The sequence below is a fragment of the Panthera leo genome, chromosome B2 (assembly GCF_018350215.1).
Source record: "Panthera leo isolate Ple1 chromosome B2, P.leo_Ple1_pat1.1, whole genome shotgun sequence".
Lineage (NCBI taxonomy): Eukaryota > Metazoa > Chordata > Mammalia > Carnivora > Felidae > Panthera > Panthera leo.
The window spans coordinates 80,733,028-80,759,713 of NC_056683.1; the positions used below are offsets into that span (position 1 = coordinate 80,733,028).

Consider the following 26,686-nt stretch of genomic DNA (forward strand, 5'->3'; position numbering starts at 1 on the left):
AAACAGGAAAATATTGCTTTATATTTTTCTGTGCTTTTTGAATTTGTTTTCAATCATGAATATATTTATTTGAAAATAACAACATACACTTTAATTAAAGAAAAAAGGTAAAATAAACCAATATAGAAGGAAAAATGATCTTTATTTTAAATGTCCTTATTATTAAGAAAAAATTTTTTTTAACGTTTATTCATTTTTAAGAAACAGAGACAGAGTGCGAGTGGGGGAGGGGCAGAAAGAGGGGGAGAAACAAACCAAAGCAGGCTCCAGGCTCTGAGCTGTCAGGACAAAGCCTGACGTAGGGCTTGAACCCACAAACCATGAGATCATGAACTGAGCTGAAGTCAGATGCTTAAGCAACTGAGGTACCCAAGCACTCCTTAAATGTCCTTACTTTTAACGTCCTTCTAAAAAATTTTTTTATGTTTAGAACGTGTGTACAGGAGGAACATAACTCTATTACAGTTAAAATGACCTAATGAAAGATTTCCAGAAAAATTTTCTGAACTTAAGATTCTGCCTTTCCTAAGTGCTTTATTAACCAAGTACAATCACCAAGTAGCATGCTCTTACTTAGGTTTTCCTCTTCATGACAAACAGAAAATAAAGATAATCTGTACCATCACATTGTAGTAATATTCGAAAGCAGAAATGGAATTCATTCAAATTATAAATTTTATAAATTCTTTGTATATAATTTTATACTAAAATTCTAACTGGAGAGTTTCTTTTCAGTCCAGCATGACTAGGATAAACCAGATAAACTACTATATACATCTGCATTAGGTCACAAATACTTCTATGCTAACTGAAGTGGAAAGAATGTTAAATGCAATTTATCTTTATATGTCCTTCAACAAAAAGTTTCCTGTTTTACTGTTCTTGTTCCAGCTCTACTCTTTACCCAAGATAAGAACTCTAACTGGTTTCCTTGTTTCATATTGGTATATCAAGGTAGTTTATTCTGAATGACTTTTATATTATTATTATTATTACAATTAGTACTCCTTTACTCATAAGATTTTGATAGGTCATCAGCCATGAGCATGACATTCAAGGTTCACTGAAATATGAACCTAAGTGATCTTTGCAGGCTTACATTCATTCACACAGCTGGGACCAAAACACATTTTTATTTCTGAAGTATTACACAAATGAACCTGCAAAAGAAGAATAAAATAGGGGTACAAACACAAGTCGATATTCTATAAAACACCTAACCAAATCATCAGTTGCCTTTTTTTTTTTAAGTTCAATTATTTTGAGGGGGGGGGGCAGGCAGAGAGAGAGAGAGAGAGAAAGAGAGAGAGAGAGAGAAAGAGAGAGAGAGAGAGAGAGAGAGAGAGAGAGAGAGAGAGAGAGAATCTCAAGCAGGTTCCACACTATCCGTGCACAGTTTGATGTGGGGCTTGAACTCACGAACCATGAGATCATGACGTGAGCTGAAATCGAGTTGGAAGCTTAACCGACTGAGTCACCCATTCTGTGGAACTCCTCTCGACCACAGAATTCAGTTTTCCAGTGATAATAATAGAGCATGTGGACTTGTATATATAATTATTTATGTAAGCATAGCCATTCCAAAGAATTTTCTTCTCCCCACTACATTCTGAAAAATCAATTCTAACTCTAAAGCCCAATTTGTGCATTAAGTGCCCCAAAGACAATCTGCAATACTATAGGATGAGTACAATCAGAAGGATGACCAAGAGGAATGAATGACTTAGGCCAGACTTCTTGTAAGTATACTGATGGTATTTAAGACAAAAGGAAGAGTTCCTATTCACAAATGATTTTAGTAGGACATATCCAGTCTAAGTAGGTTGGCTAAATAAACCTAACATTTATGGATTTATGGGGTATAGGTAGATGGAGAATGAAGGCAGTCACTTAAGTTGTATAATTATGGAATAGAAAAGATATTGGAAAACTGAAAGGACTTCCTTTTGTATTTTCATGTACATTGTTTTGTTATTCCAAAGCCAAAACATGCCCTAATAGAAGAAAAGGGATATTTTTGGAAGTTCCATCTGATGGTTTCTGGCTTCTCCAGAAAAAAGATGCTTTGTACCTGATGCTTGCCCGGATCCTTTGAATCAATAGTCAATTTGTTGTTGGATAAGAGCTATGATTCTCATGAGTTTGTTTTGATAATTCAGCTGTATGTTAATTAAGAGAGGAAAAACAGGACTCGATCTTCATAAACAGGAAAAAAAAAAGACAAAGTGATTTCTTCTTCACTAGGCAAAACAGGTTGCTACGGTACTAGCCTCTGGAGTCAAGTTAAAAAAATAAAGGTGTCATGAATCTGGGTCTTAAACATTATTTGACCAGGGACCTGGGGAAAGAGAAATCAGTTTAAGCCTGGGAGTAGAAATAAGGTACACTAGTGAGAACAAGTGATTCCAAGAGCTGAAACCTATGTAGAATGTATCAGATTAGACATGAGAGTGACAAGTTGTACCCAGAAGGGGCACTTTAATGCTTTAAACCTGCATCAAGAGAACGGAATACTTGAAACTGATTTCCTAGGGGAAACCTCTTATATGAGGCTGATGTGGTGGCTGGGGGTAGAGAACGAGAGAATGGCATGTGGAGACTCTGTCACAAGTGGATAAAGAAGAAAATAATCAGAGAGAAAAGGGGACAATACCTGTATGTTTTCTTTAACTGAATACCTATATAAACAAAAAAAAAACCCCAAAGTTTCACCCTTTAAAATACTTATTCAGGGAATTGTGATCCTAGGATCCTCAATATGGAGAAATCCAGAAGATTTTCAATTTCTACCCAGATGCCAGAAACGTTCTTTTGCCTTCCTCTAAAAGGGCAAATAATAACCACTCTGTAAATTTTTGTAAAATGTCTACTATGTGTGGACATTGTGCTAGCTGTTAGGGATATAGTAGGGAACAAGACAAACTTGTCTCTGATCTCATGGAACTGTCTAGGGGCAATGATATATACAGCAGGCACAAAATAAATTTATAGCCTTACCAATTCTAGAAGTTTGCAAATCCATAGCAAGAATTATTAAAAATAAAAATTCAACTAAAATTAAAATCCTACTAAAGAGAACATTTTAAAATGCAAGCTTAAATAACTAAATAATGAAGGTGAGTTAAAAATAAACACTCTCAAACAAGCCAAAGGGAAGAGAAAAGAGAAAATCATGTGCAACAATTAGCTTGAATTAGAAAGTGGTGGGGGGGAGGGAGTGGTGTGGTGGAGGGATGGAGAGAGAGAGAGAGAAGGAGAGCGAGACACGGCACTATTAGAACTTACTTTGGTGGTTTCAGGTCCCTGTGAATTAGAGCTTTGGGTTGCATGCTGTGAAGATAAGCCACTCCTTGGGAACACTGTAAACACCAACTCATTGCGTGGGCAGCAGTGTAATATGGCAATGGTTCAGCACCATGCAGCACTGCAAAAGAAAGGCACAAACTAAAAAGAACTTTATTGCATATAACAAAAGACACAGGGTGAATGCAAGCACTGTCGGAACACATGACCAGGTCTATTTCTACATATGTTCCCATCAGTCCTGCTTTTAATTATTTTCTAAATATAAAGATAGAAATATCTAGTAATTTCAAATGGATACATACCACATAAATACCTAAAATCTAATAGTACTTCTAGTAAAGGTTATATATATGCTCTATCTAGCAAAATCAATATATATTACCACTTTTCCACTGATAGATACTGTCTTTCACAAAATAATGTAAATTATAAACAATATGATAGTATACTATTGTAACAGAAATATAGTGAAGTAGTACAGAAGGAAATAAAACAATGTAAATCAAGATGTTTACAATTATGCTTTCTACAATAGCTAAAAACTAGAAATAGTTCAATCAAATAAAACAATGGAGTATGAGAGCTACCCATTAACAATGATGAACACAGTAAATATAAATAAAAATTTAAATAAAATACTAACTTAAAAAATAGAATGCAACAATTTATTTTATATAAATGCAACAATATATTTACTACACTGGTGTTTTGCAAGAGTGAAAAAGTTAGCTCTGTTCTATAAAAATAACTAAATGACACAGTGTCCTTCATTGTTAAAACGTTCTGTGAAGGGAGTTTTCACAATTTTATTTTTCTGAAGAGAGCAAATTATGCAGAATGAAATGGAAGTATGGTTAAAGAGTTCTCAAATGAGGAGGCTCAAAGCTAAGAGAGGGCAAAAAACAAAAACACTAATAAAAGTATGAAGATATTTTAAAATCTGTTTAAAAAGCAAATTTTACCTTACTTAAATGCTTTTAGTATTATGAAAAGTACCACTTAGACTTCTAAATTTCATATACCAATGCTGTAGCATTTCATCTTTTCATTTCTAATCTTTAGCAGATTTTTTTTTAATTACCTCCTTTTGGGATTCTGAGGGTAAACTGTGAAGAACATTAAGCAACTAACAGTGTATATTAAGATCTCTTCAATGATTTTATTCTACTAGATAAAGACAAGTCTAATGACACTCACCATTATATAAAGAGCCCCCTTCAGCGTATTCCATCACAAGACACACCTAAAAGAAACACATGTCAGAATAATTAACTACAGTGTTGTGGCACCTTACGTGATTTGGGCCAGATAGTTCAGTTCAATCTTTAATTTTATAAATGCATTAAAAATTCTTTTGGTCTCTAGTATGTGAATGGTATTAACGGAAAGAAAAGGGGACCCAAGACTCTTGTCTTCTATACAAGGGGCCCACTGTCTAAGAGTGGAAATGAATGTGAACACATAATCACAAGATCTTTGAGAACTTTCTCCAGTGCTGAGTAGATGCTGTCACAGGATGTCATAAATCTCATAACACGATGAGTTTACTGGATGAGACCACCTAAGATAATTCCTCCAATATACTGTGTTGTTAACAGACTAGAAACAAATACATAAAGTGCAATTTTTTTGAAATAATCTAACAGATCAAAACAGCTTCAAAAACTACATCCCCTCAAACATTTACCGTGTCACTGCTTACAGATGGGTGACAATGAAAAAGTGACAAACTTACTGGATTCAAGCAGGCCCCATACAGCTTTACAATATTAGGATGGTTCACGCGGGATAACTGTCGAAGCTGTAACAAATTAAGGTTTCTTTTAAAAGGTGCTAACTTATGAGAAACTGATTTCACAGCATCATTGTAATTTCATGGTTGTACAAAACATTAGTTCAATCACTCAACTATCATCATTCACTATGTAAGCAGGCACTGTGGTCATAAATGCCTGCCCAGGATGGCAAAGATTCCCTGCCCTAGAGCTCTCACGCTTTAATTGAGAGATGGACATGTAAACAAATAATTAAGGTAATGTGCAAAGTGCTGTAACAGGAGTTATGAACAAGTCATGTTAAGTACAAATAAGAATAAACTTTGCCAAGAAATGTTAGGACACTATCCCAGAGATGGCACTGAGCTGAGTTATTGAAGCCAGAAGAAGCCCTGTCATTGTCATCATCTTCATAACTATGGCTGAATAATCTATCTACTCTGTGCCGGGCATTGGGGGGTACTTTATAGATACCATATAATTCTCACAACTCTGCAAGGTAGGTATTGTCATTTCTACCTTAAAAGAAGAGGGACCTTTAAGATAAAGCTCAGAGAGGGTTAAGTGAGCTGTTAAATATCGTACAGCTAGGAAGTGGTATAGCCAGGGTTTGAACTTTGGTTTATCTGACTTAAAATCTGCACTCTTTCTGCATATGTGTGCTGTCTTCCCTATTTCCTTCTCCTATCTCTTGAATTAATTGCCTCCTCTGCATTCCCACTACCATTGCCTTAGTAACATGACTGCTGTAGTAATTGCCGTGTCTTCTCCTAGCTATTCTTCCTACTTCCAGCTTTAATCTTCCCCAATCCAATGAATCACACTAAGGTCAGTGAGAGGTTTGGCTATACTGTTTCTCTTGCTCTACATCTCAAACATCTGTTTATGTGTCCCTCCAAACTGCACCTTACTCTCTTTCTTCTCTCTTTTATGTCTTTTCCTTTCTCTTCCTCTTATTATTTACATTATACTGCTGGCTCATATGAAGTCCAAAAAGATAAACCTTTTTACTATATGCTAGTAGAAAGCTATATTTTTCTACAGCCAACATCTGTGTATTTTCAGTCCTAACACAAGAATATCACTATTTATTATATTCATTTATTATAAATACATATTTATTATATTTCATCTTAAGGTTCAGGACTGAGCTTCAGATAGCAGATTATGTAAGTATTCCTGCTCCCTCCTCAAATCCTACTAAGACATTAAAGGCATTTTTTTCAAGGCACAAAGAAGTATAAAGAGAATGTGAAATGGGAAGACAACAACACATTTTTGAAGTTGGAAAGCAAATGATTAGCAGTATCGGACACAGCAGATCTAAAAAAAAAAAAGAAAAGAAAAGAAAAAATGAGAGCAATGAGATTTATCTCATAAAATCTCCAAAGGGTTGGGAGTACCAGGTACCTATGCAAATAAGGCAATAATGGAACAGAGAGACTGGCTGAAAGGTAGACCAAAGATTCCCTCCCTTCCTGACTTCAAACAGCTTAGTGATGCCTCTGTATCATCCCAAAGATTAGAGGCTGTTTCTTTGATATAGCAAAGAGTCTCTGGATTGGGGGATACCAAAGAAAAGTAAGGAATGAGCTCAAAGTAGTTGCCTCTGAGAAGCAGAAAACTTGATGGGAAGGAGGGTAAGGGAATAAAAGTTTTCAAAGTAAGAACATGTAGAGGACTCACATCCAATGTGGCTGATCCAAAGCCCAGTGTGCATCTCTCTCCTCTAGTTTCTTCCCCTCCTTCTCTCCTTGGTTTGAGAAAGTCTAGGCTGTGGTTGTTGGGAGCCTAGGCCTTCAACCAAAAGTACTGTACTCACTTGTTGGGGGCAGAGGCCAGGGTGATGACACAAAGGAGTCTGAACCAGGCTCTCTGTCTGGGTCTTACTGAAAGTTTGTCTGAGAGACATAACTCAGTGGAAGGGATGATGGACTGAAGGTAGCAGCCTGTGAGAACACCTATTGCTCTTTTTAGGTAGGATGATAATATATAAAGGAAGAGCCAAGGTCTTTCCAGAAGTGACCTGATAGAATTCATCACGTGGTTTTCATAGGGGAGGTGCACACTGGGCTAGTGCTATAAAGTCTTTATTAATTATTTTATTTTTACACTTAAAAATTTTTTTTACTTATTTTTGAGAGAGAGACAGAGCACGAGCAGGAGAGGGGCAGAGAGACAGAGGGAGACACAGAATCCGAAGCCGGCTCCAGGCTTCGAGCTGTCAGCATAGAGCCCAATGGGGGGCTCGAACTCACGGACTGCGAGATCATGACCTGGGCTGAAGTTGGACGCCCAGCCAACTGAGCCATCCAGGCGCCCCTATTTATTTTATTTTTAAATTCTCATGTCTGAATGTCTCTCTGGAAGAGATGTGTCTCTGATAAACTATCTGGAGTTGAGAGATGGGATTAGAAGGGATTGGCTGCAGGCAAGGGAGTTAAAGATCTGTAAATGAAAGAAATTGAATTTGAAGGTGAGAGAGACACACAGAGGTGGTGGGGTAGAGGGAAGACCAATTGCTTTGTGGGAGACTGGAGGCCAAGGTCTCAGAACTAATGAAGGAAGAAGTGTGTCCCAACCTTGTGAATCTCTTAAAAACCATTCAGTTGTACTTCCAACAGGTGAATTTTATGGTACATAAAATAAAGCTTTAAAAAAAGAAAAAAAAAAAAAAAAAAGAACATGTGGACTATCTGACAATCTCAATTATATGTATATATAACCTTGATAAAAAATTTTTATCCAAGCTATTATAATCTTTTCAAGTCCTGATTCCTAGTGTTTAACACATATGCTTTTACCTAGTTTTGTGAAAGTGCCAATACACTTTTAGACCTTATCTAAACCATAAACAAATATCATGAGTAAGGCAAGGCTGAGGCCAGACTCTCAGAGCATACTATTAGAGATCATCTTTTCTTCATGATGACCCCAAACTATCAGCATTTCTCAACTCATTCAATTAATTACAAAAATCCACTTCGTCATATCCCAACTAGGTTCTCAGTCTCCATGTTATACATTTAAAAATATCATAAAGTATATTTTGAAATTATAATTAAATATAATCACAAACATAAATTCAGAAAGGTTTGTAAGATAAAGACCACTTATCCACTGGTTAAAAAGTGATAAAACCACTGATATTTTTTTAAAGTTTATTTTTGAGAGAGAGAGGCAGAAGAGAGCTGTGCATGAGTTGGAAAGGGGCAAAGAGAGAAAGAATCCAAGCAGGGTCTGCAAGAACGTCTCAGAGCCTGACATGTGGCTCTAACCCACAAACCATGAGTTCATGACCTGAGCAGAAACCAGTCAGACCCTTAACCGACTGAGCCACCCAGGCACCCCAAAACCGGACTTAATGAACTACTATAATTTAATATACAACATAGTACAAAATTAAGAATAAATCTGACAATAGAATAATCTCAATTACTGAATTCTCCATCATCAAATCTGTAAGAGAATAGTTGTAGATTTTCATGCTAAATGTGAAATAATCAAATTTGAAATTTTTCCCTGTAAAATGATCTCATTTGAATTTCTAAAAATATTCAGTCAAAAATGAATGCATAAAATTTCCCTTAATTTTAGATAATGGGAGAAAATATCATTTCTTTTCTATTTTAAAATTTAAATTCTGTGTCTTGAAATAGATCTGAATCACATGGATGAGACTATATTTTAATAAAGGGATGATTCATTTATGTAGTTAGTTAAGAGTCTTTTCCTCTACTTTTTAATCAGAATTAAGAGTGTGAATGAAAAATGTTTCCATGGCATTATCTCTGGATCTACCAAATTGCTGAAGTTGAAGTATACAGAGAAGTGACAACTGAGAAACAACTTCTTTCACAATATTAAATTCATAGAGTATCTTAGGTAAAGAATTACACAACGGAAATAAGATCTCAACTTACCTCTACAATAAAAGCTTTCCTCTCAGATTCACTTTCTATTTGTTTAATGGCAACATCTTTTGCTCTCCATTTAGCTTTGCAGACTACTCCAAAGGCTCCTCTTCCAACAACCTGAGTTAAAAAACAACAACAACAACAACAACAACAACAACAAATCACCCATGAGAATCAGAAATAAATAGATCCAGCCCAACATATAACACTGAAGCTGACTTGAAAGATTTGGAAAAGATTTTAGAAATCATCACTCCCTGGATTTGCCACTGAGCATGTATGAAGTTTCACTGAAGTGAGAAAATAATGAACTTGTCTCTATCTTTTGAAAGTTTATGACCTAGACAGCTCTTCATTGTCAAGTAAAACCAAAACAACAAATAAAAAAGACTCCTGGAACAAGAAGAAAAAAAAAGAAAAGAAAAGAAAAGAGACAAGATGAACAAGGAGAGAGAGAGATGGTTTGGGAAAAGAAAAATAAAAAGCAGGAACATACAATCAGTGTTTAAGCTATCATACTTATGAAATTAAAAATAGCTTTTGAATAATTCAGTAGGGGTATGAAACAGAGGGAAAAGGACAAAAATACAGATGATAAAAGACTGGCCCCTGTGACAGTAGACAAAACTTAGTATTACCTATATAATGGAATACACTTGGAATCCATCAAGAAAAAGAAATGAACTGCTGATTGATAAATGCTACAACATGGATGAACTTCAAAAAACACTGTGCTAAATGAAAGAAGCTACATACAAGAGACCACACACTATGATTCCACTGACGTGAAATGTCCAGAAAACTTAAATCCATAGAGATAGAAAGTAGATCAGTGGTTGCCTAGAACTGAGAGTGAAAATTGGGATTAACTGTAAATGGGTAGGAGGAATATTACCAAGGGGGTGAAAATGTCTGAAAACTGATTTATGATGATGGGTGCATAACTTGGCATATTTGTACAAATGACCGAATACTTCAAATTGGTGAATTTCATAATATGTAAAATATTTCATTAAAGTTATTTTTTTTAAGTTATAAAAGGTTGGCCATGTATTTTATTATTGTTGACAGCTAACTGATAGGGACCTCATGGGTTCATTGCTCTCTCATGCTATTTGCTTTACTTTTACAAATGTTTGAAATTTGCCATAATATAAAAACAACAGAATAGCTTTTGAAGCTTGTTAAGATTTTATTATTGTAAATGACCTTAGTTAAGTGCCATCTACTCCAATTTTTCAGCTTCCAATGTATCTAAGTACCTTGTGGCAATGCTTTTTCCTTAAGTGAAATATCTGTCCACACCTCTCATTTATGTACTTTCTTTTTTTTTTTTTAAAGTTTATTTATTTTTGACAGAGAGACACAGCATGAGCGGGGGAGGGGCAGAGAGCGGGAGACACAGAATCTGAAGCAGGCTCCAGGCTCTGAGCTGTCAGCACAGATCCTGATGCGGGGCTTGAACTCACGGACCGCGAGATCATGACCTGAGCCGAAGTCGGCCGCTCAACCAACTGAGCCACCCAGGCGCCCCTCATTTATGTACTTTCTATGTTTTGCTTTCATATACGTTACCTCATTTACACAACCATAGGAGGTACATACTAATGTTATTCTTATTTTACAGATAAAGCTTCTAGCTTTAAAGAAGTAAACTAACTTGCTCAAAGCTATATTAGTAAAGAGCAAGTACAAGTACGTATTGATCCCAGAGAAGTTAACACCAGAATGTGAAGGATCCTAATATGTACACATATAACTCTATTCTATGCCAGAACAGGGGGCACAGAGAGAGGGAGACACAGAATTTGAAGGAGGCTCCAGGCTCTGAGCTGTCAGCACAGAGCCCTACGTGCAGCTCAAACCAATGAACCATGAGATTGTGACCGGAGCCAAAGCCGGATGCTTAACCGACTGAGCCACCCAGACACCCCAAGGAGCTTTCACTTTAGACAAACTTACAAGAACAAATCCACGGGCACAAAGCTCTTCTGTAACAAAGTTGGCTCTAGCTAGGCGGATCAGATAATTTATTATTTACATCAGAACTCTTTTTAGAGTAAGAAGTAAGTTCCAATAATAACCACGAGGACAGTAGCTGTAAATGGGGATGTAAGGCCAGTTTAGCAACAGCTCAAATTCTATTTCATACATTACACAAAACAGTATGGCTATTTCTCATGTTACATAATGTATAAAAACACCCAAATGGTTAACATTTATTGAATGTTTCCATTTTATTTTATTTTGTCATCTCTATTTTTTGTTTTCAATTTTAATTCCAGTATAGTTAACATATGGTGTTATATTAACTTCAAGTGTACACTACAGTGATTCAAGAATTCTACACATTATTCAGTGCTCATCATGATAAGTGTACTCTTTAATCCCCTTCATAAATCCACCTCTCCTCTGGTAACCATCAGTTTGCTCTCTTGGTATTTCTCTTGTTTTTTCCCTTTGCTCCTTTTTTTTTTTTTTTAAATTTTTTAAATGTTCTATATATTTTTGAGAAGAAAGCACAAGTGGGGAAGGGACAGAGAGAGAAAGAGAAAGGGGAATAGAAGATCTGAAGCAGGATCTGTGCTGACAGCAGCAAACCCAATGAGGGGCTCGAACTCACAAACTGTGAGATCATGACCTGAGCTGATGTCAGATGCTCAACCAACTGAGCCACCCAGGTGCCGCCTATATTTTGTTTCTTAAATTCCACACATGAGTGAAATCATATGGTATCTGTCTTTCTCTGACTTATTTCACTTAGCATAATACTCTCTAGCTCTATCCAGGTTGCAAATGGCAAGGTTTCATTGTTTTTTTTTTACGGCTGAAAAATATTCCATCGCTTGTGTGTGTGTGTCTGTGTGTGTGTGTGTGTATCATATCTTCCTTATCCATTCATTTATCAATGGACACTTGGGCTGCTTCCATATCTTGACTATGGTAAATAATGCTGCAATAAACATAAGGGTTCATGTATCCCTTTTTAGGGTAAATACCCAGTATAGTGCAATTACTGGATCACAGGGCAGTTCTATTTTTAACCTTTTAAGGAGCTTCCATACTATTTTTCACAGTGGCTATACCAGTTTGTATTCCCACCAATAGTGCATTAGGGTTCCTTTTTTCTCAACATCCTCACCAACATTTGTTTCTTGTTTTTGAGTTTAGCTACTCTGACAGGTGTGAGGTGATATCGCATTATAGTTTTGACTTGCATTTCCCTGATGATGGGTGATGCTAAGCATCTTTTCATGTGTCTGTTGGCCATCTGGATGTCTTCTTTGAAAAAAATGTCTGTTTACGTATTCAGCCCATTTTTTAATTGGGTTCTTTGCTCTTTGGGTGTTGAGTTGTATCTCTCATATGAGAAAGAAACCAACATCAGTCATTTGCACTAGTCATCCAGTTACTTTAACATGAATGGGTATTGACTAAACCTGGCACCATCAGAGTAATGGAAAGAGCACACCCGGGCTCTGAAATTCAACAGACTCGAGTTTGAATAAAGGTTCTACCTATTAGCTATTAATGCTGGGCAGAGTAACATCTCTGAGCTTCTGTTTTCTCAGCAGTAAAGGGGAGATGCTTACAATCTCCTCAGTGGTATCTACAGGATTCATACTCAAACCAAAACCATGTAGTTTCTTATATCCTACAAAAGAATAATAAGTGCTTAGAGTTAGGTATGAATCAATGTAAGGAGCTGTACAATTAACCATGATGAATAGGAAACAGGTCTTAAAACAAATTTCAACTTTACGGCAACATTAGACTAAGAAGGTATGGATGGAGAACAGATTACCTATTGATATGATAATGAAATAATGATTATGAATTCAAAATATTCTTCAACCATGTATTTACAAAGCAACTGTACTTAGTAGGTGTCCTCCTGTTTCATTTTCCTATTTTAAGTAAAGTCCACGTAGGATTCCAAACATTGTATTTGTAGATCATTCGCTTGTCACAAAAACCGTTAGGTGTTATATGACTAGTTGTGATGCACAAGTGCCATCTAGTGCTGAGATGATGGCTGACTCTGAGTTTTCAACTTAAAATCATGGGAACAAAATGTGGAGAAATAAGGACATGATAAACCTTCTTCTATCTGCTCAAGAAAGCAGCAATTTTTTAAACACTTTGAAATATAAAACAGGCACATTTATGTAAGAAGAGAGCCAATGGCTTTAAGAAGCCTCCACTCATGTTAGGGGTCTAAGATATTTCACAGGTATGGTAAAACAACAGATATAAAATGATAGTAAAGAAAAGTACAAGATGCCTAAGGATGTACACATAAAGTGAAATGCATGATTAAAAAAAAATAATAACTGAATTCAAAGGAGTGAGGTTAGAGGCACTGGGTGTTATATGTAGGGGATGAATCACTGGATTCTACTCCTGAAATCATTATTGTACTATATGCTAACTAACTTGAATATAAATCAAAAAATAAACAAGTACATTAAAAAAAAAAAAAGGAAGCAGAGTCAATGCTTAAAGAATTAAACCTTTGTGTATCTAATGATTCTGAATACTAATTCCAATGAACGAAAGGGGTTTTTCCCAAACCACCAAAGAAATTCTCAGATACCAACCAGCTGGGTGTCCTACAATTCAATTCAACTCTGACACTATCTATCTGGACACAAGTATCAGATCCTGCAGGTTAAGGGCTCAGGTCTATAAGACTGTCCCTCCTTCCACAACTTCAGATGCCAGTCACAAGTCCAGGATGTCACTTGTGCTTCTGACCAATGGCTACAGATTGGAGGTTCCAATGACTCCCTCCTTGGGTTCAATCAATTTGCTGGAGTGGCTCACAAAACTGAAACATTTTCCTTACTGTATTACCAGTTTATTATAAAAGGACATAACCCAGGAACTGCCAGATAGAAGAGAACCAGAGGGCAAGATATGCAGAAAGCGTGCAAAGCTTCCATAACCTCTCTAGGCAAGTCACTCTCCTTGAACCTCTATGTGTTCACCAACATGGAAGTTCTCCAACCCTGGCCTTTTGGGTTTTTATGGAGGCTTCATTAGACAGGTATGATTGATTACATCTTTGGTCAATGGCAAATGATCTGACCTCCAGCTCCTCTCCTTTCTACACTCCCTTCTTTGGAGGTCAGGGGGATGGGACTGAAAGTTCCAACCCTCTAACCAAAAAGTAGGTTCTCCTAGCAACTAGCCCCCATCCTGTAGTAGGGTTAAAAAGTACCCTGAACAGGGGCGTCTGGGTGGCTCAGTCGGTTAAGCGTCCGACTTCGGCTCAGGTCATGTTCTCACAGTTTGTGAGTTCGAGCCCCGCGTCAGGCTCTGTGTTGACAGCTCAGAGCCTGGAGCCTGCTTTGGGTTCTGTGTCTCCTTCTCTCTCTGACCCTCCCCAACTTGTGCCCTGTCCCTTTGTCTCTCAAAAAAATAAGTAAATGTAAAAGTAACCTCAACATAACGAGAGAGAGAAACAGAAACATTTTTATTTTTCTTCCCTTAGGAAATTCGGAAAGTTTTGGGAGCTGTGAATGAGGAACTGTGGACAAAGACCAAGTATATATGACAGAAATACACATTTGGTCATTCATTTTTTATAATTGTATTCTTTTTTTTTTTTTTTTAATGTTTACTTATTTTTGAGAGAGACCGAGTACGAGTGAGGAAGGGGCAGAGAGAAGAGGAGGAGACACAGAATCTGTAGCAGGGTCCAGGTGCTGAGCTGTCAGCAGAGCCTGATGCGGGGCTTGAACTCACAAGCCATGAGATCATACCTGAGCTGAAGTCAGACACTTAACCGACCAAGCCACATAGGTGCCCCTATGTTTGGTCATTCAGATGACCAAATGTATATTCCTTATAAATCATTACACTGCAATATTAAAAAAAAAAAAAAAAAAAAGACTTTCCATTTTTTTCAAGTGGCATAAATGTAGAGATATTAAGAGTAAAAATATATATATATATATAAAGAATTGACTTTTGGGGCGCCTGGGTGGCTCAGTCGGTTAAGCGGCCGACTTCGGCTCAGGTCATGATCTCTCGGTCCATGAGTTCAAGCCCCGCGTCGGGCTCTGTGCTGACAGCTCAGAGCCTGGAGCCTGTTTCAGATTCTGTGTCTCCCACTCTCTGACCCTCCCCTGTTCATGCTCTGTCTCTCCCTGTCTCAAAAATAAATAAAACGTTAAAAAAAAAAATAAAAAAAAAAAGAATTGACTTTTGCCTTCATGGAATAAAAGTGAGGTAGAGAAAAAATTCAAGACAACAGTACTTAAATCATTTTTTAAATACTTACTAGCTTAAGTGAGCCAAAGGTAAGTCTATAATGGTGGTTAAAGAAACACCTCATCCCCTTCAGGGATAGGCTTAGAGATTCAGGACAGGCTTAGGAATTTGAGGGCAGAAAGGACTTATCCTTCCCACTTCTCAAAGAGATTTTTAAGAGAGGGCAGCCTCACACAGCTTAGCCACCCTGGAAAGCTACAGATGATTAAAAATGCAAGGGGAGAGGGCCTAGATGGCTTAATTGGTTAAGCATCCCACTCTTCATTTTGGCTCAGGTCATGATCTTGAAGTTTGTGGGATCAAGCCCTGTGTCAGGCTCCAAGGTGACATCACGGAGCTTGCTTGGGATTCTCTCTCTCCCAACAGAATATGGAAATGATAACAACAACAACAACAACAACAACAACAACAACTGCAAAACAAAACAAAAAAAACTCTTGCCAAAAGAAAAGTGAAGAAACTGAAATTAGAGTCTCTTGGACTATAGGGAGGAGGCTGTTTTGGGCAAAATGTTGGAACCTGTATCTCAGGCTGTGGGATAGTAGACAGCGCAAATACAGGGAGCTAAATAGAGATCAGCTGAGTTTTGGAGAATCGATGAAGGCCAAAGGGGAAGGCCTAGTCAGTAAGCAAGGGAGAAATGGGTAAGTTCTCCTTTCAAAGGTGTGAAGGTAAGGATCATACCAAGAAAACAATGAACTTCATTTGTTTACTCCTTAAATCAGCAGTTTTTGAACGTCTACTATATTCAGCTACCATTTAGCTTATCAGAGATATAGCAATAAATAAGACAAAGACTATGATCTACATGGAATGTGTTTTCAATTAATGGAGGGGAAAGATAATCAATAGGCAAAAAGATGAATAGGAAGAATATCAGATTGCAAAAAAATGCTATGTAGAAAACAAAAAAGAAGGATGATAGGACAAAGAGACTGGTGGAAGCTTTGGGACAGATAGTATGGGAAGGCTATCTGAGGAGGTTACTAACTTGATATTTGAATGATACAAGGAACCAACCAAAGAAGAAGAAACAAGTAATCTGAAGGCCCTAAGGGGAAAAAAACCCTCATTCCCTATTCAATAATATTTCAACCTCAGCTATAGATTAGGTGCTACCTTAGACACTCAAGATATAGAAGTGAACAAAATAAACCATAATCTTTGTTTCTACTGCTTATATTCTTGTGGAGAGAGACAAAGTAAAAACATGTAATATTTGGTAAATAACCAGTGTGCTAAAAAGTAAAGGAACAAAATCTTGTGTGTGTGTACACACATGTATGCACTACCCCCACCCAATTTTAAACAGTCGTCCTGTAAAGCCGCACTGAGAAAGGAGACATTTTAGTGATGACCTAGAGAAATACTTGGAGTGTTTGGTGTGGGCGGTGCATAGTGGGAGAAGGGAAGAGAAATACAAGATAAGACTGGAGAGACAGGCAGAATCTACATCCTGAATGGCTTTCTGCATCACAAAAAGGAGTTTGGATTTCAGTCTAAGTGCAGTAAGAAGCAACAGGAGAAATTTAAGAAGGAAAGATGTGATACGATTTTACATTAAAAAAATAATTCTAGCTCTTATGTGAAAAATGGATTTTAGGGAAGCTAGAACATATACAGAGACCAGATAGAAGGCTAATAGCAGCCCAAGTAAGAAAGAATAGCTGTGAGGACAAGGCTGAAGGCAGTGCAGAAAAACGGGCAGATCCAGGATATGTTTTATAGGTAGGGTCAAAAGAGCTTGCTGATGGCACGCATGTATGCAGGAGGGGCAGAGAGGAAGAGATGAATCAAGGATAACGTCTAGGTTAGGCAACAGTTTAATGAAGGAAAACAAAGAACAGAGCAAGCAGATTTTTTTTTTTAATAACACAGAGTTGTGTTTTAGTCATACAAAGTTTAAGATGTCTATTAGATACCCAAGGGGAGATATCAAGAAAGAAAATAGAAACATGAGTCAAGGAGAAGTCAGGCAGGCAAATCATCAGCATTTAGTTGATTATTTCTGGTCAATCAACTGGATGAGAGATTACCAAAAAAATACTATGGGGCACTGGAACTGAGCTCTGAAGAACTTCTATATCTAGAAAACAGAGGAGAAAGAAGAAGCAAAAACTGGAAAGAACAGTCAATAATATAGCAAGCAAACCAGAAGAGTACCTCAAGAAGCCAAGGGAAGATTTCCAAAATGAAAGCAAATGCAAAAACAGCAAAAGCATTAATCCAATGGCTCTCAAAATGGATCAAAAGCATCAGCATGACCTGGATATTTGTGGAAAATATAAATCCCCAGGTTCCAACCCAAAAGTACTGAGTCTGAGGGTAGGGCACAGCAATCTGTGTTTTAAGAAACTCTGAAGGTGATTCTGGTTTGAGAACAATATTAGGTTATATTAAAAACATAACTAACGGTGAAACAAGGGACTTCGGTGGAAACCATCACATAGATCACTGAGCCCTCAACTGCTGTGGATATTATTTTTTCTTTTTTATTTTTTTTTAAATGTTTACTTCTGAGAGAGACAGAGTGCGAGTGGGGGAGGTGCAGAGAGAGAGAGAGAGAGAGGGAGACACAGAATCTGAAGCAGGCTCCAGGCTCTGAGCTGTCAGAACAGGGTTCAAACCCATGAACCGCGAGATCATGACCTTAGCTGAAGTCAGATGCTAGTCATTACCTGAGCCGAAGTCCAACGCTCAACTAACTGAGCCACCCAGGCGCCTCTGCTGTGGATATTACTTATCAAAGTTTTCCAGAGCACTAAATGCCATCTTGGGCATGAAGAAAGAAAAAGGGGGATTCTTGTGAACAACCCAATGTTTTTCTTGAAACACAGATTGACAGAAACGAGTGGCATAGAGGGCAAATTGAGACACTGGCATCTGAGGTATGAAAATCCTCATATTCAAACTAAAAACAAGGAAAGGAAGTTACTTTTTACTTACAATCTAACTTCTAATTCAAGTTCACAAATCAAATATGCTTTTTGGATTGCATTCATATCTGAATAACCTAAGTTTCTTTGACACATTGGGTCATTAACAATTATTTTGAATTTACTGCTTTCCCCAAAGACCAATTTCCACCAAGAGTGTAAAAAAGGGCACACATCTAAATTATAAGTATCTCCCCATCACTTGCATCCATACAAAACGGTGAACCTAGAAATAAATATTAGATATTTTTCACAGTCCCTCATCTGTAAAAATAGAAGAACAGAGGAATGCAAAGAGGACTTTGGTTTTAAAAGGGAAGTCAACCTAGAATTATTTCCTTCTAAATTTATGAATGCTTTCTAAATTATTCTTAGATTAATTCTCTTATGATGTGCATCTTTCCCCCTGTGGTGTAGTGATTTTGGGTCCACGACTTTAATCTCAAATTTTAAAGCAGATTTAAATGTATTTTTTAAATAAAAATAGAACAGAAGAATATGAGATAGTATGTAAAATATTTCCATATAATTAGTATTAAAAAGCACAAGTATCAAAATCAGAATTCATTTTGTGTGTTTAAAGAAAGCAACTCCTTTAAAAACTAATTTCTTGATGATGAGTGATGTTGAGCATTTTTTCATGGGTCAGTGAGGACTTTAAGATACAAAACAGATGAACATAAGGGAAGGGAAGCAAAAATAATATAAAAACAGGGAGAGGAACAAAACATAAGAGACTCTTAAATATAGAGAACAGAGGGTTACTGGAGAGGTTTTGGGAGGGGAGGTGGGCTAAATGGGTAAGGGGCATTAAGGAATCTAGTCCTGAAATCATTGTTGCACTATATAACTAACTTGAATGTAAATTAAAAAAAATAAATTAAATTTAAAAAAAAGCTAATTTCTTCAGGATGGAAGACTATTCTTTCATCCAAGTCATGTTATTAAAAACAAACACAAACCCACCTGAACTACACTAAACGGGAAAGGATGACCTTGTGTTCTTAATTTACTATGAAATAATTCTTCTTAATTGTCCCCAATTCATGTTATTTTTAGTTCAGTGACTATAGTTGTCACTTTGGTTTGGCCCTGCTCTTTGGACTATGTGAATGGATCCTGGCTATGTTGCCACTGCTCTGGCTAGAAATTTGGAACATGACAGAACAAGCATAGATCATATATTTATTTGTTAGAACTTAGAGCCTCCAACTATTTCAGAACTTAGAACTTCAATATCTATTAATACACTGTGGCAGAGAACTGCCATCTGCTGACAAGACAGACTTGATAACATGAAAGTAAAGCTTTTATTATTCAAACTTACTTTTGAATTTTTGTGCAATCTTTTAAAACCTGCCATAGACACCTGACCCAGTTAGTAGGCCTTTCTTTCAAATACATGCCATGTCATCTTCTAAGCTACACAGGCACAATTTAAGAGTTATCGTGTGACTATCTCTTTACTGTGGTAACAATTCCAGATTTCTAATGAAATCAATGATCATTAAGTTTCACATGAAGAGTTTATTAATAATTTTGGATATCCCACAATTAAATACTGAGTATAACAAATCTACAGACTCAGTTTAAGAAGACCACTATAAATAAGGTTTTTCTCCAATATCAGATGCCCATCTACCTCTAAAAACTACAAAATATCATGGCCAAAGTTCTTTCTAGATTTCCCTTTAAAACAAAACCTTTGGGTCTCTATAATGAAGCTTAAGAACATATAAACAATGCAGTGATTATATGTGCCTTGCTTAGATTACACTTGAGGTCAACACTGTGGGTCTCCCTTTTAAAAAGCAGCCATGCCAAAAATAGGGTCTTTGTAATATTTTAGTAGAAGCCCACCAATACATGGTTTACTTACAGCACCTGCCCCTTTACAGCATTTTTTACCCCAAATGAACATATTTGCTAGGTATAATAGTAATGGAATCAACATTTGGAAAGAGAATCAGATTTCATTTCTAGTGTAAATGCTGCCTTAGCCAAATCACAAACTTACTGCAACCTCTGGTTTTATCACATGCAATGTAAAAGAACTAGATGAGCACTAAATCCTCACAATTATGCTGTGATAACTTCATTTACTCATTCAACAAATATTTATTGAAAAACATGGTGCTAGACATTGGGGTTACAAGTGTGAATAAGGCACCTTACATTGTGCTGCAGGACACACAATTTTGCTTACTGGTAAGTGCCACAAAGGATAATAGAAGTGACAAAATCTAGGTTGCTCAGGGAAAGTTTCCCTGTGGAATAAACATTTGAGGTGAGACTTGAATGGTGAGAGGTGCCAGCCATGTGAAGTTCTTGAGGGAAAAGCATGCTGGGCAGGGGAGGGAACAACTGCAAAGACAATTCACCTTTGTGCCTTTCCCAATCTATGATGCTTACTTTATTCCAAATCTATTTTCAAATTATTTTCCATTCAACAAAGTGTTCTGTGATTAACCCTACTTTCAAATTATAGCTTCAGTGCTCAGTTTACATTATAGTCATAGTTCTAAATTAGTGGTTCTGAAAATGTTAATTATTAACTGTTCTGTGTTTATTCTAGTCTCCTAATAATAAAAAATTTCAAGGAGAGAATCCTAGAATTCTTCTGTTCATCTTCCACAGTACCTTAGCAATATTGTGCACAGAAGAGAATGTTCATTACATGCGTAGCACCAACTACTGCAAAGGAAATCAGTATTTTGTTTCTCCATTTTCAGAATAAGGTTTGGTCAGAGTGCTTCAGAAAGAAACAAAGCAACACTGTAAACCTAGTAGAAAGAGTAAGTGACTCACGAGTAAGAAATCTCAAATTCAATTCTCAGCTCTACCATTTACTACACAAGAGGTTTCTAGTAAATCAATCTCTATGACCAATGTCAATATCTGTAAAATGGGGATATTTGTCCTGTCTAACCAGGATTAGTTGGTTACCAACTACCTTCCACAAGAGATCATATGATGCTTATTGTGGAAACAAAGCATTAATACTGGAATAAATGTGTTTTCATTTCAGAGCTGGAAGAGACTTTAAATAATCATGTTCAGGCCTTCACTTCACATGAGAAATCAGACCCAGAAAAATGAAATTACCTGATCCAAGTTACTTAAATATATTATGGCACAATGGGTATGGCATCCAAATTTTTTAAATACCCAGCCCAGTACACTTTTTACCACACCACACTGCCTTTACCACTTCTTGCAACCTAGTCCTCAATGTACATACTTCACAATTTATTCTAACGTTCTCTACACTCAGCCCCAGAATGGTAAAAACTAGGTGATTTTTTTTTTTAAGTACCTACCTAGGTTTCTGAGGCCAAGGTCTCACATAATTTGCTATCAGAACTGAATTTAGGAAGTGCTACACTAATTAGGAATGTATGGATTAGAATCAGCTGATACCTTAAAGATATATATCTACTAAATGACTACATATTTGGCCTGTGGTTGGACTAGTTTTCATACATAGTTTCTAACTGAATCAGTATAATGCTGTTTCAGTTACACTGTTATTTGGGAAATACAGAACATGATTCTATTTATAGGCAACATATTTGTACTATGTAAAATACTGAAAGCAATATAAAAATACTTTTTGTTTCTAGCCATCTTTCTTCTCTTATTTATGATTTTAACCAAAAGTAAAATCTAAGTTAAGAAATAGTTATTGAAGGGGCGTCTGGGTGGCTCAGTCGGTTGAGCGTCTGACTTCGGCTCAGGTCATGATCTCACGGTCTGTGAGTTCGAGCCCCGCGTTGGGCTCTGTGCTGACAGCTCAGAGCCTGGAGCCTGCTTCATATTCTGTGTCCCCCTCTCTCTCTGCCCCTCCCCCACTCATGCTCTGTCTCTCTCTGTCTCAGAAATAAATAAACATTAAAAAAAATAAAAAAAAAAAGAAATGGTTATTGAATGCCTATAGTGCACTCTGTATTATATAACACTGTTTTAATGTGCACAAATACAATGGGAATTATGTAATACTTTCAACGTTAGAAAGGTCTGAATTCAATCTTTAAAGTGAAAATAAACTGGGTACTCAAAAATAAAAACTAAACTAGAGAACCAGCTAATACTAGAAATTTTCATTTGAAAACAAAAATTTACTCCTCAGGAATGTCTTAAATATACTTAAAAAAGGTTGAAACAATATCTAAACTGAAAGAAAAATCTTTAGAAACGTAAAAGTCTAATCAGAAGTTAAGTGGCTTTCCAGGAAGAGCAGTAAAATGATGACTCTCTCCTCAGTAACTTCCATTCTTCCAAGAAGAACGTAAAATGCTTTAGAAAGTAGTGTGAGAAAATGAAGGCTGTAAGAATAAATGATGTAAGTCTGTGGAAGCATTTGTTAGACCATGAAGTACAAGTTATTATTACATAACAATTTGTAGTCTACAAGCAGAGCAGTTTGCCACAGAGTAGACGTAAACGCTTATTTAAAAACTGCAATTCTTTTATACTGACTCACTGAATTTTTATTCTTAAAAAAGAAAGTTAGCCATGAAAGCTGGATCAACTATCCATTTCTGAAAAAGGAATTTATCATAGCCTCAATAGAAAACACACACCCACACATAAATAAATTCCCCTCTCTTTTCAAAATATTGGTCCTTCTTCTTTTAGCATGTGACCTTAAAGCAGGTTACTGTTCTCTGGAATTCAGTTTCCTAGTCATAAGTATCAGGTACTGTGTTGGGTATTTTGATCATATTGTCTAATAGGATGTTATACAGGTAAAATTAAATAGAAATTATTATCCCTGTTTTATAGTTAAGGAAACTATAAAGCTTAAAGGGGTTAGTTAGGAAGCTCGCTTCACATCACATGGCTAATAAGTGGTATGTACACCTGATATACTGAACCTCCCTCTAACTCCAAAGGCCTTGTTTATGTTATCTTGTAAAATGACGTTGTTCTCAGTGATTACCTTATGCAATAGAAAGACATGATTTAGGAATCCATTATTCTTCCAAAATATGCACAGAAAAAAATGTATTTGTTGAATGGTAATTATCTGGCTACTTTAGCTTGCCACTATTTAAAAATAATTTTGGATTTTTAAAGTAAAGATAATTCACTGAAAGCCTGTAACATGGGTCTTGCCACACATTGTTCTTTGTGGCATATGTTAAGCAAAATATTTAATAAATTTTAAAAATGAGTAAGTGGTAATTGATAGTATTTTCTTTTTAATGTTTATTAATTTATTTTCGAGAGAGGGAGAGAATGGGGGAGGGGCAGAGAGAGAGAGAGAGGGAGACAGAGAATCCAAAAGGAGGCTCTGCACTCTCAGCGCAGAGCCCCAGGCAGGGCTTGAACCCCAGGAATCATGAGATCATGACCTGAGCATAAGTCCACACTTAACCAATTGCTTAAATGACTAATCCACCTAGGTGGCCCATGATAAGTATTACTTCCAACCAAAGTTTGAACACTTTCTAAAATGTGTGTTTAAAACAGATACAGTTTTTACTTTTCTACATTTTATGATTTTTAGAATCAATCTATTATGTATATTTGAAAAGAAGCAATATATTAAAAGCATATTACTACCTTTCCCTAAAATAACTTACTACAGAATAAAGAATGGATTTGGGTTTTCTAACAGCGATTTCTGTTATACTGCGGTCGTCACAGAAATCGTAAGTTTCTCTTCGGAATATGCTGCTTGAGACATCTTTTCACTGTAGTCTACATTACTAATGGTAAGAATTATCCAAATTAGTCCAACTGAAGGCAGAATATTTAATATTACGACTACTGCTCTATCGAATCGGCGAAACTGAGAAGCATTCAGTACTGAGGCGGACACTTCATTAGACATGATGATATATTTGCCAAGTATTTATCGAACACACACTACATACCAGACACTGAGCTAGAAGTCGAACATAATACAAACTTTGGCCCTTAAGAACACCAAGTCTTAGTGAACTTAAACTCCAGGACGGTCATGGTGTTTGGTGAATTTACTATTTACATATATAAGAACTGGTGCTCCACAACATCTCACCAGTTCATCTTGGTGTTTGAGATGACCGAATTCCGGTAACAGACCAAACTCAAGAGTGCCGAAATGAGGGAAAAAAAAAGCTTCCCAGAGCATTTGAACGCAGAGTCCCCTCTACACCTGGCCTCGGTGGGGACTCCCGGGTAGACTCCGCAGGGCCCCGAGAATCAGAGAGGCCGGGGAAGCACCTTAAGAGTCGGGACCAGGCAAAGGCGGAGACAGGCGCCTCCGTGCCGGGCCTCACTCACCTCTTCCACTTCGATCTCCTTGTAGTCAATCTCTTCAAAGTTGAGGACTTGGGAGGGGGCTTCGATCATCTCACCGGCCGAAGATGAGGAAGAGGAGGAAGCGGCGGAGGCTGTAGACATGATCCTTCGCGGAGCCCGGGGGGCCCGGGGAGGCTGCCACCCGGACACTCCGGGGAGACCCGCGCCCACCCGCCTCCGGACCGACCTTCAGCCTGAAGCCACGGCGCTCCGTGGCGGGGACAGGGGCAGTGGCCACAGCCGAATCCCGGCTCCGGCTCCGCAGCGTTTTCCGCCGCCGGGCCCCGCCCACTGAACTTCCGGTTCCGGCCTGAAATCGGAAACAGAAGGAGAGCTGTGAGCTCAAGAAAGGGGAGGGAAGAATTTTGTGATTGAGACCGGGAAAGGAAGGGCAGGTTGGGGGTGGGGGAAAGTGAGGCTAGCTTGGAGCTGTAGAACAAATTTCGCGAGATCTTTATTAAGGGACCTCAACATCGGGTGATACCGCGAGAGCTGATATGCTGACGTAATTAAAATGCGCAAACGGAAGTGGCGCGTAGCTTGACGGAGTATCAGTGCGGTTGGTCGTTCAGAGACTTGCGGGAAAGTTAAAAACTAACGTTTCAAGTCAGCTTCGTAAACTGTTGTGACCCTGATCCCTTTTCTCTCAGAGACCTGCAGACGGGTGGAGTAGAGTTGGACTCAGTTTTTGTGACGAAGCTTACTTTTCACTTTCACCTCTAAGCTAAACTGAATGATTTCTTTAAGAAGCCGTGGAAAATGTGTTTCCCTCAATGCGGTATATGGAAGGAAGGAGTTGCTACTGTTGATTTGAGCCAGTCCCTGACGCTATGAGAGATTCTAAGGGAAATAATACTGAGCGAGCCAGCGCATGTAACCTGAATAACACTATGTAGACTGAGTGCTCAGGAACAGAAGTTAATATTAGGTAAGGTAGATATTTATAACTTGGCATAATTTGTATTCATCTGAAGTTATGAATTGTGTTAATTGTATGCATCGAGTGCGGAGCACTTAGATCCTTTACATTTATAATGTAATCATTAATAATACCCTTGCAAATTAAATATTTTGGCTGCCATTTTAAGGTCATGAGAAAACAGGCTCAGAGAGAGGAAAAAAATTATGCATTTCAAAAGCTAGTAGAACCTAAGGCAATGTAGCTCCAAGGTGGATAGTGTTGCCTGTATTGTACTATCAACACAATTTTTAGTTTTAAACTAGCTTTTAATTAAGCTTTATTTAGTCGGTTTGACCTGAAGCCTAACTAGAAAAATTGGGAGTTAGAAATGAAGGCTTACCGACCAAGGATGAAAACCCTGTAAATGTCAAATTCTAAGACTCTTTTGTAAGAGACAGAAAAGGAACAGAAAGGGGAATGGTGATCAGAATATCACTGGAGGAGAGCTTTCCAATTAAAGACCAGCCAACCCAATAAATGCTGTACAAAAGTAAGGTAAACACATTTGGGATTGCACAAAGGTCTTTGGATTTGGCAATTAAGTTATGGACTGAAAAACATCTCTCTCTCTTTTTTTTTTTTTTTTTTTTTTGTAATTCTAGTAATAATGATAGTTTGATGAATGGATATAAAAGAATGAAAGAAACTTTTCTCACTATACACTCTGGATGATAATCTTGATGACACATCCGTGACTACTGCCGATCTCTCCCGATGCTCAAATACTTCCTGAATTTCCAGCCTGTTGGACATCTTTATTTAGGTGCAACATAAACACCTAAACTTCAAGATTCCTAAAGTCAATGCAAAAGTTACCCACCACAGATATCTTTTTCCATGTGCGTTTTCTGTCTCTCTAAAGGATACCATCATCTACTCCCTTGTCCAAGTGAGAAATCAGAGCTTTATTTGTACATTTAAAATGATGCTTAGTGCACTAATAACTAAATAGAAGCAGATTAAGTCAATGAGATAACCATTTTCACCTGTCATTTCTCTACTTGATTTCCCAAACCAGGATGGTCATCTCTTAACCTCATGCTATTCACTCTGCAGGTCATTTCTGATTTCTCTTTAACACCTTGATCTTAATTCAGTGGATGCTACCAAGTGGAAATTCAAGGAACATTTGTTATATGCTCTGGATGAATGAAGAGCTTTTTGCCATTCTCTCTTTGCCTGGAGTGTAAGGTCTGTTTTCTGTACCTTCAGTTTAGAACT

General features: G+C 37.3%; 1 protein-coding gene across 7 annotated transcripts in view; it reads right to left on the minus strand.

Annotated features, from left to right (window-relative positions):
- The window catches only part of MAP3K7 (mitogen-activated protein kinase kinase kinase 7), a 97,013-nt gene extending 72,194 nt beyond the window's left edge, over positions 1-24,819 (minus strand). For 6 of the 7 annotated variants that reach the window (XR_006202705.1, XR_006202706.1, XR_006202704.1 and 3 more), the window contains exons 1-5: positions 24,487-24,819; positions 9,005-9,115; positions 5,042-5,107; positions 4,504-4,549; positions 3,286-3,424 (exon numbers count right to left, since the gene is read on the minus strand). Coding sequence is in view for 2 of the 7 variants with exons in the window: in XM_042939371.1 (XP_042795305.1) it covers positions 3,286-3,424; positions 4,504-4,549; positions 5,042-5,107; positions 9,005-9,115; positions 24,487-24,606 (482 nt within the window). In the remaining 5 variants the exon portion in view is untranslated. The remainder of the gene's footprint in view (positions 1-3,285; positions 3,425-4,503; positions 4,550-5,041; positions 5,108-9,004; positions 9,116-24,486) is intronic. The other variant, XM_042939372.1, reaches the window with a different exon arrangement.
- Positions 24,820-26,686: the final 1,867 nt, after the last annotated feature.